At 33.3% G+C, this 18,118-nt stretch overlaps 1 protein-coding gene across 1 annotated transcript; it reads right to left on the reverse strand.

Annotated features, from left to right (window-relative positions):
• Positions 1–16,586: 16,586 nt before the first annotated feature.
• LOC133789065 (adenylate kinase isoenzyme 6 homolog) lies at positions 16,587–17,760 on the reverse strand. The gene is made up of 3 exons (XM_062226787.1): positions 17,505–17,760; positions 17,274–17,419; positions 16,587–17,162 (listed from the first exon to the last, which is right to left on the reverse strand). The coding sequence occupies exons 1-3, from the start codon at positions 17,709–17,711 to the stop codon at positions 16,988–16,990; spliced, it is 528 nt and encodes a 175-aa protein (XP_062082771.1). The 5' UTR covers positions 17,712–17,760; the 3' UTR covers positions 16,587–16,987.
• Positions 17,761–18,118: the final 358 nt, after the last annotated feature.

Below are 18,118 nucleotides of genomic sequence, written 5' to 3' on the forward strand. Positions count from 1 at the left end.
AATTTCTTAACTCAATTTTTTGTACCTTCATTTCGTCCACCAAATGTTCAGATGCTGCCTGTGCCTGATAGTGACAATATTTCTAGGGCTTCGTCTCCTCAACCTCCAGCTCCAACTCATCCTTCTATGTACGGGGTAGCACCGTCTCAACATATGGTACCTCCATATATGTACAGAGCAACACCTTATCTGTGGCCGATTCCACCGACCTCCCAGCCGTCGTATCCCTACATGTATGGAGCTGGATCGTCCACATTACCTACCCAATATCCTTGGCCGATGCCGCCATCGCAGCAATCACAACCACAGCCACCGCAACAACCACAACAAGAAGACAATAGGGAGGAGGACGAGGCAGCTGATTTAGGAGACTAGGTTTATTTTATTATTAATTATTGTTAAATTTTATGAAGAATATGAATATTTTCTATGTTAATGTATTATGAATATGTACAATTGTTATTTTAATATATTAATTTGAATATTTAATATAATATTTTTATTTTTAATATATTTTTTTCAATTATTTAAATTTTAAATAATAATTTCTATAAATAATTAATTAAAATTGTATTTAATTAATTAATTTTATTATTTTTTTATAAATAAAATAGTATTAGGGGCGACATTGTCGCCCCCAATAATATCTCACGTGTAACCATTTGGGGCGACATAGTATAGTATTAGGGGCGACTAATGGAGTATCAGGGGCGACATATCGACAAAAATAATTCAAAATTTTCAAATTTTGAGGCGACATTTCAAGTTTTAGGAGCGACTGTGTCGCCTCTGATATTTGAATATCAGGGGCGACCCTTCGAGTCGCCCCTAATGTACCCTTTAGGGACATTTTTTCACGGGCGACTAATCAGTGGCGACTTTTCGGGTTATTAGGGGCGACATGCATCGCCCCTAAAACTCATTTTTGTTGTAGTGACCCTTACTCACAATCTTTGATACATCCCTATTTCCCATTTTGATATTGCCAAAATTACTAATAGTATAAGATGTGAAGAAATCACCACGAGCGAGTAACATGGAATGAAGCACCAGAGTCAATCACCCAATTGCAATCTTGGATTGCGAGGCTAACACACCCACCATCACAAACAATGATAATATCACCTTCAGTGGAAACTTTATTAGTCTCTTTCTTATTTCACTTCTAGTGGTTCTAGAGGAAGATCCAAGTCTAGAAAAGGTATTAAGATTTTTCATTGTCATAAGTCTAGAAAAGGTATCAAGGTATCAAGTTCCCTTTAGGTGGTTTAAGTTTCCCAACATTCAGGTAAAGAGCTGAGAAGTAATGATACTTGCACCTCAACATCCACTTTCATTTTCATGGCAACTAATTGGTTCACAAGAGTTTGAAATTGACTTGTATACACAATCATACTACCACCATCTCTATACTTCAAATTGACAAGTCTTTTATGTAGAATAAATTTATTGCCATTTTTGGAGAAAGATTGTCTAGCTTTTTCCAAATAACATCAGCCTTGGTTTCATAATTATATCCACCCGTCGTCTAATATAAGTAATGATTTTTCTATGTTGAACCTCCTATTCCTCATCACCTATCTTAGAAGGTTTCCCATTAACCTCAATAGGCTTGTATAAATCTTTACAATTGAGCAATTCTTCCATCAATCCCTTCCAAGTGAGATAATTTGATAAATTCAATTTCATCATTCCATTCGATTGTTCCATTTTTCAACATACAAGAAAACTAACACCAACCAATCTTGGCTCTTGACACCACCTATTGGGAAAACCTATTGCAAAAATACAATCTTTTTCCACTTTGTAAGTCCAAAATGTGATTACTGATCAAACACCATAATTAGCAATATCAACTAAAGCACAACAACCAATATAAATCATAAATCAATCATAAAAGTGAGACATTAAGATTTTTATGTGGAAACCCAATGCGGGAAAAAACTATGGGAACTCACTTACAACTTCCACTATTAACAATATTCAATAATGAAATTATAAAGTTCTTCTCTAGTATAAGTAGAGGCTCACAAAAATATCAAGATCATAATCTTGGATCAACAATATAAATAGTCATTATCTATAAAGATGGATTTACCAAAGAAATAATTTGGGTCTCACCAAATGGGTATTGTAGGTGAGAACCTTAGAACAATTACCAAAAGGAAACTCGTAGATCTGTAGACTACCTTACAAGAATTCACAACCTAAAATTTGAGCTAAAATATGAGGATCAAATATTCAATCCTCCATCTAAAGCGTCAAACCCACTATTTCTCTCTCTAGCTTTTCTCTCATATTTTCTTCTCTTTTTCTTTTCTGGATCACAATTGATTCTTCTATTTCTCAACCCAACCTTTTTTTTCTATTCTTTTAAATAAAATGCAACTCACCTGAGGTGCTTCATTTTCTTAATTGGGCTTAATGCCCATTTATTTGGTCCTAGCCTAACAACATGGGCATACCCAATAGTAACCATCTCTATTAGGGATGGAAACATGGCAGGTAATGGGATGGGGGTGCTCCACCCCGCCCCAATCTCCACTAATAATTTTAGTCCCCATCCTTGCATATTCCAAGTTGGGAGCGTGGTTAGCCCATTGATTGTTAAAGAGAAGGTGAGGGGAGGGAAATGGGTTGGCCCGATTTGGGCCTGACATGACACGAAGTACGGAACGACATAGGTAGTGTCCATGGGTCGTGCTAGGCTTACTCTTTTAAATATGGGTCAGACTAGCACATCACGAATTTGTATACGGGCTCAACCCATCACGACCCGAATTCTTTGGAAGCGCGAAAAATATGGGTCATGTCGGACTAGACCGACCCACATTTACAGCTCTAGTTATAGAAACATATTTAAAGGTGTTTGAGAAAATTAAAAGACAACAATTAATTGGAAGGTTCCATGAAAATATCTCACGAATTTCATGCATTTACATTGTATTTTTATTTATTTATTTATCAAGAAAAACAAATATCTTCGTTTGGATATTAAAAAATTAAAAGACTACATTCAGGGTTTGGCTGCTAGTTGTTCGTGTTAAGCCGTATTTATGCCATTTTGTCAAAAAGTATTAGCTTCTTTTTACATTCATTAAAATGATTATACTTGATAGTATGCCAAAAGTCAATGAAGTTGACTAAAATGAATGACTTGGAAGACTTATATGCATGCATCATCAAGACAAGTAAAATATTCATTCAAGGATAATGATAAAAATCAATATTTAGCTATACTAACATGAATAAAGTAAGATTAAAATAACTTGAAACCCCACAAAGAAAGCTGAACCTCTTCTTTTATTAATTTAAAGTAATCTCTCTTTAAAAGTAATCTCTCTTTAAAGTAGTCTCTTTAAAGTTGGTGGGAGTACCAGCCACCAACTGATTGTAGCTGGTATTGGAAGAGATTAGTTGCTGTCAAAGAAGCTTTCAAAGCCAAGGCAGATTTGTCATATTTTGCAGCATTGAGGTATAGTATTAAAATTGATCATGATTTACTATTTGATCAACCACTTGCAGTAGGTTGGAGTAAAGTGATTTGGGATAGACTGAGCAGTCCGAAGCATAGAATTGTGCTTTGGCTGGTAATGTTGCAGAGACTTCGAACTAGAGATCAGATTCAAAAGTTTGAGCATCTAGTGGATCAAACATGTCTTTTATGTGGAGCTGATAATGAGAGCATAGGCCATCTTTTTTTTCACTGTCATTATAGTAGTGCTTGTTTGCAGAAAATTAAGCACTGGATGGGTTGGAAATTAGCTTCATTGGATCTGCTGCAATTAATTCGGTGGATCAATAAAGCAAAGAAGATGAGTGCTATTCGGAAGAACATCATGTATGCTACTCTTGCAGCTCTAGTCTACCACATTTGGAGAGTCCGGAATGATGTGTATTGGAATAAAAAATTATGGCATAGTACTAATACTGTATAGAAAATGGAAAGGGAAATACAAGTTAGGATTACTCTTGTAATGCCAAAAAAGACTCAAACCATAGATAGAGATTGGTTCACTAACATCTGAAAAAAAAAATAGATGTAGTAGTGGTTGAGATGTGTTTGGTGTTGTAATTGGTTGGTTGTAAACTTTGGTAGTTGAGCAATACAATGATTCTTATTCATCAAAAAAAAATTGAGGAATAAATGGCTCGCAAATGGCCCTTATTTTGTTTGTGGACCTTCATCAGCCATGGCAGACTAACAAAATGTCTCTTCTCAAATACTTGAAGAAAATAATGTTTTTTTTTTCACTACAATACAACTCTTCTTCTTTGAGGAATCTTGGTTGAATGAGTGAAGAAACACGCTGATTTTAATGAATGATTCATGTGTATTAGTCAATTCAGCACTACACTCTACTCCTCCATGGACCAGTACCTGGAACACATACTCATTCCTAAAGTTTATATAATTATTGTCAAATTAGTATACAATTTTAAGTGTTAGGCCTCATACCAAAAAACAGTACCGTTTTGCTCTCTTTAGCTCTCTTTTCTGAAACCAGAAACATAATATGACAATAAGTAACATATAAGAAGATTCATATATAATATTGCCTTACTACATTTAAATTTTAATCAGGTGCTTCTGCAATACTACTATCCCAAATAATTGAAGAACATGCAAGAAAACTCAGCCAAGATATTCTATGTCAGATTTCTCAAGATGAAGATTCCAAAATCCAATCAAATGCTTTACTGAACAAACATTACACTATATATATCTTATATACCATTCTCACTTCTCAGGGAATGTTCAAATTGGAGCCTAAAGAAAATATGTACAAAATTGTTAATAGTATATACTATATCTCTATATCAATAACAATATTCATTAGGCTTTCAAGCGAGACATAAGATCGATGAAGGCGTTTTCTTTGCAAGGAATTGTAAGAGCTCCCATTGGATGATCAAATCCAAATTCTTCTTCAACTTGACTTAGCAACTCTTGGAAAGATGGCCTGTTCAAGAAGGACAAAGGAATTACAAATCGCTTCATTTTGTTCTCATCATCGCCAACATAAACAGCCAAGCAGCCTTTAGGGACATCTTTTGTGTTAGAAAAAGGCCTTTGAATGAGTTGCTTAGCTTGAACTATGCTGTGAAAATGGAAATTCATCATCTTGGAACGTCTCAATATATAAAAAGTTGACAAAAAAAAAAGGTTTAAAAGGACTGCAAAAAAGGGAAGATTTGATACTTGAGAATGTGAAGAATTGGGGTGCCAGGGAACCTAATCCTTTGAGTATATATATATGAAATGCCTTTGATAGAATATGTTAGAGTAGTTATCCAATTGCATGGGAATGAATGGTGAAGACAAATGAAGAAATTAATTGGATGGGGTCTAACAAGAAGAATAATCCCAAAGTAACACCACCACTTGATATATATCTATAAATCCTCATTATTGACTCAAAACAAAAGACCCTGCCGGTTTATTTGAAAAACAAAAAACTCACTTTAAAACTTCTCACAAAAGAACTTTCTTGCTCAATCCTACCACAGCCAACTTGGAACACCAAATTTGTATTTATAACACATTTACTATATCACAATTTGAAAATTAGAAGTAATAATTGTATTAAGTGATTACTAAAAATATATTACTCCACATAAACCATTATGTCATTTTAGTGTCACTACAAGAAAATATCTACCAAATATTTATGGTAGCAATTTATTATCTTTTGCTACTAAATTTTGGTAACAAAATGATTTAGTAGTAAGTTCTAATAATAGAATACCAAATATGCCTGCTAGGATATTTATATTTTTAGCTTCCAATATTATTTAGTAGCTAATATTGTTGGTGCCAAGTAATAAATTTGCTACTAAATTTTGGTAGCAAAATAATTTAGTGGCAAATTGTAATTAAATGAGATCTTAAATATGTCTGCCACCAAATATTTTGGTAGCATACCTACATTTTCATTTACTAATGATTTTTTTTAACTAAAATTATACATTATGGTCATATAAAATTGATGCATTTTGTATGAATTGTTATCGTTTTTTTTTTCATTTAGGAACCAATTCTTTGGTAGTTGATATAAATTTATTGCTTTTAAATTATATTTTGGCGATGTCAAATTAAATATTCTAGTAAAAATATATTGTTTGCTTACAAGTACACAACATACATTATAGTGTAAAATATATAAAAATGTCAAACATAAAATAATTAAATCGACCTTTTTTTATGGACTCTCAACAAATAACCTCCATACATAGATTTATATTAAATATTTAATTTGTTAAATAATTTTATTATATTAAAAATAAGATCAAGGTAAAATTAAGAATAAAAATTCCCCAACTAAATGTATATGAACAAAATAAAAAGATAAAATTAGCAAAATCATAACTACAATAACAAACTCATCAGAAAATAAAAGTAACCAACTACATAAGTCATATAAAGAGATGTATATAACTTTGCAGAAACAAAGATATTGCACGGGACCTATGACAAGCCTCAATAAAAAAAGATGAAAACCCAAGGGAAAAAATATTTTGGGGAAAAAAGAGCACTTGCCTAAATAAATAAAAACTATGACCACTAAACTCTTTAGATACAAGTTCGAAATCAAACAATTGGACAAGGAACTATAGAGTTTATTCACTGGAGTTAGTTAAACATTCTATGAATTTGTCAGCCCACTTCACCCGAATTCAATCAATATCTTGTTTTGTGTAATCATTTATCTTCTCATTGCACTACAATAAGAAAAGATAAATAATGGTAAATATTAGTCAATTGCGTAATAGAATAACAAAATATTTTATTTCAGTAGTATATTTTACCTATTATATAAATGGTTATCAAACAAAATTTTGTGTGCTTAACAGAATTTAGTATGTTTAACAGAATTTCGCATGACTTTAACAAAATATGTTCAAAAAAATTTTTTACAGTTTAACAATAATGGTAAATAAGTCATCCAAACTGAACAAATGCTTCTATTCTCAAAAAATACAATAATTGTTTCTTCACACAATCATATGACTAATCTTAAAAAAATTAAACAATAAAATACTAAAGAAGTACACATCCTTTCAAGAGTACACAATATTTCGCATTCAATAACACATTACAAATACATAAACATTATCTCATCAAACCTCCTCTCTCATAAGTTAGAATCCTCAACTTCAAACAGAAGTTTCTTACAATCTCAAATCAAATTCTCTTACGTAAAAAGTAAAAATTAGACTGACATAAATTAAAAATAATTATTTTCTTACAAAAGTACAATTAATGATCATCAATTCAGTAAAACTTAATACTCATGCATTAAACTATGTTTCTCTTCTCAGTGGTGTTGAAGAAATGCATTGATTTATTTTTTGAAAGTTTGAAGGAACAATCAAAAGGTTAGTGATTTCTTTTAATATACTAAAAGCATATTAATATTAGTTGGATAGATAAAATAATTTAAAAAGTATATTGCTACTTCAAACACTCTGCATTTTGATTTTTTGTTCATTGAAACGATAAGTGCTCTTTATTAATCCGTTCGAAGTTACAGATGGCCCTGCTAGACAAAAATGTTTGACAAAATCCAACAAATATCTACTTCAAATAAGAAAAAGGGAATTAATATGAAAAGAGAAAAGAAAAATAGAAACTTAGGGCCTGTTTGGTATTGTTTTCTGTTTTTTGTTTTCAAAATTGTGTTCTCAGAAATGAGAACAGAAAACTGTTTTTGTAGTTTTTAAAAAACAAGAGGTGTTTGGTTAATATTTTCTAAAAACATTTTTTTAGTTTTATTTTTTTAAAATCTTAAATAAAAAATTAACAAATATATTTACAAATAGAAAAATATTTTAAAAGTTTGCAATAAATAATGAGATAAAATAATTTAAAAGAAAAAATGATGAAAAATAAGAAGTGAGAAAATTTGAGAACAACAGAAAACAACTTTTCCTTGTTCTCAAAATTTTCTGTTTTTTGTAACTTTGTTTTTAAAAATTGTTTTCTGAAAACAATGCCAAACACCCACACTTGTTTTCAAAAAACAGTTTTTAGCTTTTAAAAACAAAAAACAGTTTTTTAGTTAAGGTGCCAAACACCCCCTTATCCTCTTCACACACCAATACGGTATGGGTATACCCTCTTTAAGATCAATGTAGAATACCATGTGACCCCATTACGTGCCTCCATTAGAAGACTCAGCCACCAAAACCATCGACCAAAACGATAACACACATTAAGCTCCATCATTGGCCCCAAAAAACAGCCCAAAAATAAATAATTAGGCCTACAAGAATTGCTTTCCTCTAACTGGTGACGGAAAGAGTGGAAGAGAGAAGGAAACAATGACAGAGAGAGAGTTGGGGAGATAGAGGGAGTGGCAGAGTCGGAGAGACGACAAGGTAGAAAGAAAGGGTGGCGAAGGGAGGGAAACGAGTTTCGGTGAAGAAGAAAAAGCAGTTGTGGTGGGAGTTGTGGTGGGGTGAATCAATTTGGTCTACAGAGGGAATTAAGTTTCCTTAGAATTGTCTCTTGGGCCCTTGAGCTTGTTTCGTGGACTATATTTCAAAAAATAAAATTGAAAGCATCGTGGGCTCTTGTTAGCTAATTAGAGAGATACATAAAATATTCTTACAGATGCCTTTAAAGGAGATTTCGATGCTTATTAATTTTTTATTGGGAATTTACTTATTTGGTACCCTTTGTTTATGTAAAGTATCGTTCTAGTACCTTCTGTTTTCAATAATGCTCATATGGTATCTCGTATTTTGAAAACATAAATATTTTGTATCCTAATTGATAAACTTTTGTCAATTTGACCAAACTGTCAGCAGTTATATATAAATTGTAGCTTATATGATTTAAAGTAATTTGATTAAATTTGAGTTTAGGGTACCAAATATGTACAATTTTAAAATACATGGTACCAAATATGTACGATTTTAAAATGCAAGGTACCAAATATATATGATTTCAAAATGCAGGATACAAAATTAGCATTATTTTTAAATACATGGTACCAAGATGATACTTTGTAAAAACACAGGTTACCAAATACTTTTTTTTTAAAAATAGAAATACCTTTTTATTTATTTATGTTTTGTGACCAAGAAAAAGAAGAAGAAGAAGAAGAAGACTAACTGTGCAAGTAGACCATAATAATGTTTTGAGTATTAAAACAAGTACGATATTCAGGGTTAATTCATTGTTCTCTTTATTAACTTTCTCATCAAATATGAGATTTTCACGTGTGTTGTAGAGAAAGTTCATTAAAAAAAAACATTTTTTGAATTTTAGAAATGGAAAGAATAATGACCTTGTTCTCATGGATTTGAAAATTTTATTATAGCACTGTCAGAAGACAATGATGCTGACTAAAATGAATGACTTGGAAGACCCGTTCGCCTTCATCTTCTAGCAAGACAAGAAAAATACTTGTTCATGATGAATAATGATAAATCATTCATTACTTGGCTATACCAACATGGGAACACTACTGTTGAAATAACTTCAAATCCCATATAAAAATCTGATCTTCCTTTTTTGTTTCTATCTTTTGAATTAATAAGGAATAAAGGGCTCGTAATAATGGCCCCACTTATTGTGTTTGTGGACCTTCATCAGCCATGGCAGACTGACAAAATGTCCTCCCAAAAACTTGAAGAAAAGAACTTTTTTTCACAAAGGAATATCAACCCTTTCTAGCTTTTTTAGCTCTCATTTTACACTAAACCAAACCAAAACCTTAAACATTAAATTACCTAGTAACCAGATCATTAATTAATTTTTTATGCTGTTGTTCCTATGTCCTTCTGGGTTTATTAGATGGTAATAAAAAAAATAACCAAAAGCAATGTTCTAACCAATAATTTTTTTTGAAAAGTACTGTAAATTTACAAGTTACAGTGTATACAATACAAAACATGTTTTTTAGAAAGTAACTAATAAAATATAATAGTTTTGAAATCTGTTTACTCTTTAAAAGGTCAATTTGCAGTCTATGTTGGTGAGGATCAGAAGTGCATTGTGTCCCATTCATACCTAAATGAGCCTGCATTTGATGAATTGCTATTTAGGACTGAGTGAATATTGCTCACTTTTGCTTGGGTGAGCATAAAAAAAAAAAGGAAGTCTACTGTTGTTTAAGTGCTCACAGAGCCAAATTCAGATGCCTGATTAATTAAGGCCTTCAAAGAAACACACTGGTTTTAATGAATATTTCACGTATAATAGTCAACTAAGCATTACATTCCACCCCCATGGACCATTACTTGGAACTCATGCTTATTCAAGAAGTGTATATATTCATTGTCAAATTGGTATAAAATTTCAAATCCAAGGCCTTAGACCAATAAAAACACTACCATTATGCTCTTTTTAGTTCTCATTTCTGGGACCAGAAGATAATATGACAATAAGTAACATATAAGGCATTGCCTTGCATATGGATTTTAGTCAGGTGCTTCTTCAATACTGCGTACTATCCCAAAAATAATTGAAGAACAAGAACATTGAGCCAAGATTCTACGTCAGATTTCTAAAGAAAACGATTCCAAAATCCAATCAAATGATTTACACTGAAAAAACATTACACTAGTATACATCTTACACCATTCTCACTTCTCAGGGAATGTTGATAATAGAACCTAAGAAAATATGTACATGTTATCTGCCTTACAAAATTGCAAAATTGTAGTTATTTAGTCATCCTATATCTCTATATCTACAACAATTATTAGGCTTTCAGGCGAGACATAAGATCGATGAAGGCGTCTTCTTTGCAAGGAATCGTAATAGCACCCATTGGATGATCAAATCCAAATTCTTCTTCGGCTTGACTTAGCAACTCTTGGAAAGATGGCTTTTTCAAGAAGGATAAAGGGATAACAAATCGCTTCATTTTGTTCTCATGACCAACATAAACAGCCAAGCAGCCTTTTGGGACATCTTTTGTGTTAGAAAAAGGCCTTTGAATGAGTTGCCTAGCGTGAACTATGCTGTGAAAATGGAAATTCATCATCTTGGAAAGTCTCAATTTGAAGTTGACTAAAAAGAAAAGCTTAAAAGGATGCAAAAAGAGTGAAGCTTTGATACTCGAGAATGTGAAGAATTGGGGTGCCAAGGAACCTAATCTTGTGAGTATATATATGAAATGGCTTTGGTAGAAAATGTAGGAGAGTTATCCAATTGCGTGGGAATGAATGGTGAAGACAAAAGAGACAATTAATTGGATGGGGCCTAATAAGAAGAAGAATAATCCCAAAGTAATGCCACCACTTGATATATCAATTCATCATTATTGCCTCAAAACAAAGACCTGAGCCGGTTTATTTGAAAAACAAAAAAAATCACTTTAAAACTTCTCATCACAAAGGAACTTTCTTGCTTTGCTTCTCCCCACCATAGCCAACTTGGAACACAAAATTTCTATTTGTGACGTGTTTTCTATATCACAATGTGATAATTAGAAGTAATAATTGTATATATTTTCCAACATACACCATGAATATATGTCACTTTAGTGTTTAAATAGCTTTATTACCCATAATAATCGAAAGGAAAATAGAGAATTCAAATTAGGAGTCTCTATTTTGTTAATGGAATTAAATGTTATTATAAGAAATAAAAAAAGAGGGACTATTATTTCATATTAGAAGATAGAGATAAGATTCCTAGTTCCTTCTTAAACATAATAGCTACTGTTCAAGTGGCTTTTTGGGGGCCTTGTCGGAAGGTTTCTCTTACTCAAATTGTCATTTCTATTTCACACGTCCCATTCAATTATAGATAATAAACTTGGATAAGGATTAAATAGAATGACATAGGCTTTAGCCCTTGTAAGGTTGTCAACACAAAAGATGTGGCCCAAAAATGCCCCTAGTTCTATTCAAATGTCTATATAAAATACATATGTATATATACTATGTGCAAAGTACAATACATATTTGCTTGATTTTTTATTTAAAATATTTATTAATTATTTTTATTAAGATTTTATGACTGTCATATAAATTTTAAATAAATAAACAATATTATACATAAAAAAAAATGACAAACATATTGTATGGAAATAATTTTGAGTTGGTTGATTAGGCATACTCCTTTAATTGAAAGATCGGAAAAGTAAAGACTATGTTAGAATGAAGAGAAAGGTTTGCAATGTCTGAACACAAAGTGACTGTCTTACACAAACGAAATATAAGCTCGGCAAAGTATGTTTAACAAATGAGCTCTAAGCTCAAATGATTGAGCAGATTGATGAGATCTAAGCTCAAATGATTGAATAGGTCGATGAGCTCTGAGCTCAAATGATTGAACAAAGTGATGAGCTCTGAGCTCAAGTGATTGAGTAGATTGTTGAGTTTTGAGGCTACATGCAGAAACAGACCGATAAGCTCTGAGCTCATATGAACGAAAATTGGTGAGCACTCAAGCTCAAAGATCAAAAAGGAAAAAGGGATGGAAAAAGAGTAAGTGGAATTGAACATGTGGACCAATCAAGATAAGTGTTCCTAGCCTTACTCTTTATTATTTTCTATACATAGAAGACGGGGGACCATATTTGGGACCACCGGGCTTTAAACCAGTTAAAGTTTGTTAGGATTGAGAGAAGAAACATTGTGCTGACTTAAGCATTGGAGTGTCTTTTGCATATACACTTCTTATGTTTTTTCTACTTACTCATGGAAGAACGCGTTTATGACACTAGTTAAGTCAATGGAATGCATAAGCTAACAGTGACCAACATCAACAATCCAGTGATATGAAGTTCACAAGCACAGAAGATTTATGTGGAAGATTTTGACCTGAACAATTGGCACCGTCTATGGGAAACAAACACGAAAGTGATGTGCAACCATAATAAAGATTAATCTAAAATATATATATAGGAAAATTTTTATATAGGGGCTTCGCTTTAAGCCCTACCTGTAGGGCTTTCAGTGTTTCTCGACCCGTGAACAGTTTTCGACGCGACCTTTTTTTATGACCGTGTATATTGTAGCTATTTAAAGCATTCTGCAAATTTTAAGAAAATTCTGAATAGTTTACAGTACCGAAAACTAGGTTCAAACATGTTTTCCACGAGCATAAAAAAAATTAGTCACGCGTGCAACAACATGTTTGAACCTAGTTTTCGGTACTGTAAACTATTCGGAGTTTTCTGAAAATTTGGAGGATGCTCTAAATAGCTACAATATACACGGTCATAAAAAAAAAAATCGCGCTGAAAACTGTTCACGGGTTGTAAACACTGAGAGCCCTACCGGTAGAGCTTAAAGTGAAGCCCCTATAGGAGAATTCCCCTATATATATAATTTTGAATAACAGTTGATTTTGGTGTCTTTTGCGTAATTGGATGGTAACAAGCAAAGAAAGGAAGATGCCTTGTTCGAAAACACAACTAGAAGAAGACGCAAGTCAACCATCTCAAGTAGACTACATGCAAGAGTTACACAAAGTAATGCAAATTATGCAGCAAATGAAAGAACAAGATGACGTCAGATTCTGATTGATCAAGGAACGACAACAATAGGCGGAAGATCGACACCAAAAACGAATAGAAGAAATGGTTGCGCAACAAACCAAGTTATGGCGGAATGAACCATGATGAGGAAAAAGAAAGATATCAATCAAAGGCAAGCCAAAACCTCAATGGCAGGGGCTGCTGATGAAACTCAACTAGAAGTAAACCCAGAGACGCTAGAAATGGAGGGAAATATCCCAGAGATCTACGAAGAGGAGGGACAAAAGTCAACCCAGAGAGAAAGAAAAAAAGTTCCACGCACATTAAGAAAAAGACTAAGACGCCAACCACACAAAAACAATCACAAATTCGACATTCTTCGTGGACACCTGTGATACCATCCGATTGTAAGGAACAAATGATGGAAGAAGTTCTTGATAGAGTGAATGTCGTGAGTGCTCGAAGCTCGATAGATCTGGCCAATAAGGTAATCAAAGGTATTATTAAGTCGTCATTCACTGGCTAGATAGTTAGTGAACCAAAACCAAAAGACTTTGCAATGCCAAACTTCGTTCAATTTGATTTGATGGAAGCATAGATACGTCAAACCACATCTTATAGTTTCAACAAAATATGGCAATGGAAGCGGAAAATGAAGAATTGCAGTGCAGAGCCTTCGCTACCACTTTGGTGGGACCGACACTGCGGTGGTTCAAATAGTTGAAACCAAGGTCGGTGAATTCATTTGGGGAGTTAGGCGAGTTATTCATACAGCAGTATGGCAGAAACATCGAAGCACCAAAAACCATGGGTGATATATACTCTGTGCAGCAGGGAGTAAACGAACACCCTTGCACATATTTGAAGCAGTATTTGAAGTTGGTGCATCAAATCAATAACATTGATAAAGCAATAGCGACGAATCTGTTCAGAAAGAGTTTGCAAAAAGAGTCGTTGTTGAGTGAAAACTTTACTTAAATCCACCAAGAGACCTTTCAGAGATACAAATGAGAGCAGAAGAAGTGTTTAAAATGTTGGAAATAAGAGAGGAAGAGGCTAGGTGCACACCACTAATTACTAAACTCGCTAAAGCAAATCCTCCCTTAGGTGATAGAAGAGACAAAATGAGAGCAGAGCAATCCACTGCAGGAAGCAAGAATGGCCCAAAACGCTTGAGAGAAGAAAATAATATCAAATACTCGCATATAGAAATTACGGTGTCAGTGGATCAAATTTATAACGAGAACAAAGATAAGACAATTTGGAGGGAGACATTTAAAATAACTTCACTGGTGGAACGAAGAGACCAAACCAAGTATTGTGCATTCCACAAAGACGTGGTCCATACCTTAGCAGAATGCATATCATTGTACAATCAAGTGCAGCGCATCCTGTGAACACGAGGATTGTCACAGCATGTCAAAGCTGCACAGTAGTAATAAAAGAAAAACCTCAACAACAGCTAAAGCAAATCCCAGTGATATTTGGGTACGCAGAACCCTCAATAGAAAGAGAAGCAAAGATGAAATTTGAGAGAAGAACCGAAGAGAGGGTAAAGAGAATGTGTTATCTACGTCATTCAATCAACTATGTAGCTCCAGCTGAATGATATTTTCCAGCATATCCAATTACTTTCACTGAAGATGATTTGAAGAAAGTAAACTTGCCACATGATGATGCACTAGTGATTAAGTTGCAAATAGAAAATTGTCAGTTGAGCAGAGTATTGGTAGATGGAGGAAGCAGTACCAGCTTCTCTTTTATGATGTTTTTCAAGCTATGGGGATACCGAAAGAAAAGCTGAGGGTGTCCACTTTCCCTATCCTCTCATTTAATAGCACAAAAGTGGTACCAAAAGGAGCAATTGAATTGAACGTAACAGCAATCGAGCGCACCCTAATGGTAGACTTTGTAGTCATAAACACCTATTCAGGGTACAATGCCATCATGGGAAGGTCATGGTTGCACATAATGCAAGGGGTAGCTTCATCTCTGCATCAAGTGCTAAAATGTCAATCACTGTGTGGAACTTACACTATCGACATAAAGGGTTGCCAAAAAATGTTGTGTCCTGTTGAGGGAAGTGAGCCAAGTGGAAAAAGGGGAAGAAATGGTGGAAGAGGAAGCATAACAATTAAAGAACAAGTTACCAACCTATTTAAAAGCTCTAGAAGAAGAAGAATGCATAGAACCACAATCGACTGTTGATAAATTAGAAAAAGTACAATTAGATGATGGATGCACTGAAAAAATCATCTTGGTAAGTGCCTAAATGAGCGGTGAGCAGAAACGTTTGTTGATGGAATTTATGGCAAAAAACATGTCCACATTTGCATGGACAGCAAAGGATATGGCGGGAATATATCCCGCAGTTATGACACATCAGTTGAACAGAAAGAAATCAAAGGTTTGAAAGATTCAAGGAATGACTTGTTCCAGTTCCACTACGTACATGTAAGTTTCTATACTTTACTCTATATTTATATCAATTTCATAAAATATATTCTAGAAATTTGCATGTTTGTTTGATAATATGTGAATTGCATGAAAATAAACAAAGATCTTGTAACATACATATCTTACGGTTCATCATTGTGACTACTTATGGATTGGCTACACACGCTCATAGGATGGATAGACAACTTGTTCAGTTAGACATTATTCCTGGTTTTTTTCGAGATATTTAGTCAATTTAGGTTATTGTATGCCATAATATTTTTTTTCAATTAAGTTTTTCAACACCACAAAAAAAAAAAAAACCTTGTACGTAGAAGGTGAATATAGAGTGACCAAATCTTTATTATGAGAATCATGTGATACACATTTAGTAAGATTATGAACATAATAGATACAAGGCCCCAAATTAAAAAATTTAGAAAGGTTAGGAAACCTTTGCTATTTATTGAGTAGAATCATCGTATGATTAATGTTTGTTATAAAAGAATAAAACTAACATAAAACATAGAAGCAAATTTATGTAGTCATATTCAAAACAAGGTCCATGCCCCTCGGTAATTCTTTCTGAATATTGCCACAATGGACTAAAGATGATATAAGAGGCACCAGCAATACAATATACTTAGCCTTAAACATTACTTAATAGGGTAATAAACATTACTCTACTTAATAATAGCCTGAAACTTAATCACACTAATCCATGCAAACATTATATTGAACAAAGAATAAGACAAATCCAATTCAAAACTAAATAGCTCAAAAGTTAATCAACGACCAGCTAAATTGCTCAAAAGTTACATTAGAACTCTGGTCTTAAATGAAAGGTTCAGAGACCTACATTTATTATTCCTAACAAAATCTAACTAATGAATTGCCCACTACATCTTTAAACATCACATAAATATGTATAAACATTTTCATTTGACCCCAAAAATAGTATCTATCTGAAGCCAACAAAAAGTAGTAACCACAGTTAGAAAAGTTTCCAAAACAGAGATCAATATTTCATACAATCAGTCACACACTCGGAAACCCAAATGAAAATTAGGGTTTAATAATATTTGATTGGAAAAATAGAAGGTGGATTACCAGGTTCTAATCCACTCTGTCAAAGTTGTCACATTTCTTGTAATATCATCAATGTTATCACTCTTTAGTGCCATTACTATGTTCTCTGGGTAACTTTCCTTTGCTTCCTCAAGCAGCACTTGGAAAATCTCACACTCAATATTATTCGAAAGCTTCTTCTCTGAGTAACCTCTGCCAAAAAATAAAAATTGGGTATAAAAAATTAATTGCAAAATCACTTCTTGATCTTTCAAAGTGATCATAGAACAACCATTACAGTCTATTTAAGCCCGAATTGATTACCTGCTATGCAAGCGATCGTACAAGACAGAGTTTTCAGTTTGAAGCACAATCACAAGATCAAACCATCGTTCAGGGAAGAAATCGCAGCCGTGGTAATCCACGATGTTACCTCCTTCTTCCATCAAATCCTCTAACTCATCACACACCTGAGATTTTTTTTGTCCAGATTCAATAAGATTTTGATTGAATTAAATGGAAAAGGAATAGAGCTACGGATTTTTAAGAGCGTACCAAGTCTTCATTAATGACGTAACAATCGAGCTCTTCATCCCAACCGTCATGGAGATTCTTTTCCTTAACCAAATCCCCGACGTTGATGTGGCGGAACTGTGTGCTCTCTGCTAGAGCAGACGACGTCGTTGTCTTTCCGGTACCGGGCGTTCCGGTGACGAGTATGTTGGGCTTCTTCCTTCTGTTGCTATTATCATTTGCCGCCATTGCTGTTTCTTTGGTCGACTAGGGTTTTGATTGCTTGCGAGGGATTTTGACTGTGAGAGTAAGATTTGGGCAATGACCAAATCGCACTGAAAATAATACGACATGTCGTTTGGTGTTTTATAATAAGCAATATAATTATTTATTTATATGTTTTTTTATATAAATATTTATTTATATGTTTTTTTTAAAGACTTATATGTTTTACATAAAAGAGAGGGGGAGTTTTTCTTTTATTATTATTATTTTTTTAAAAAAAAAAGTGATTTTAGCTCTAAGCTCGTGGAGATTAGATTTGGTAAAATGATGAGAAATTTGATTGGAATATGTGTACAAAAAAATGGCTTTATATTTCATTAGTCATTATTAAAATTGTCTCATAATCACATACACAATGTCAAGCTAGCTTT

This window comes from Humulus lupulus, chromosome 7 (assembly GCF_963169125.1).
Source record: "Humulus lupulus chromosome 7, drHumLupu1.1, whole genome shotgun sequence".
Classification (NCBI taxonomy): domain Eukaryota; kingdom Viridiplantae; phylum Streptophyta; class Magnoliopsida; order Rosales; family Cannabaceae; genus Humulus; species Humulus lupulus.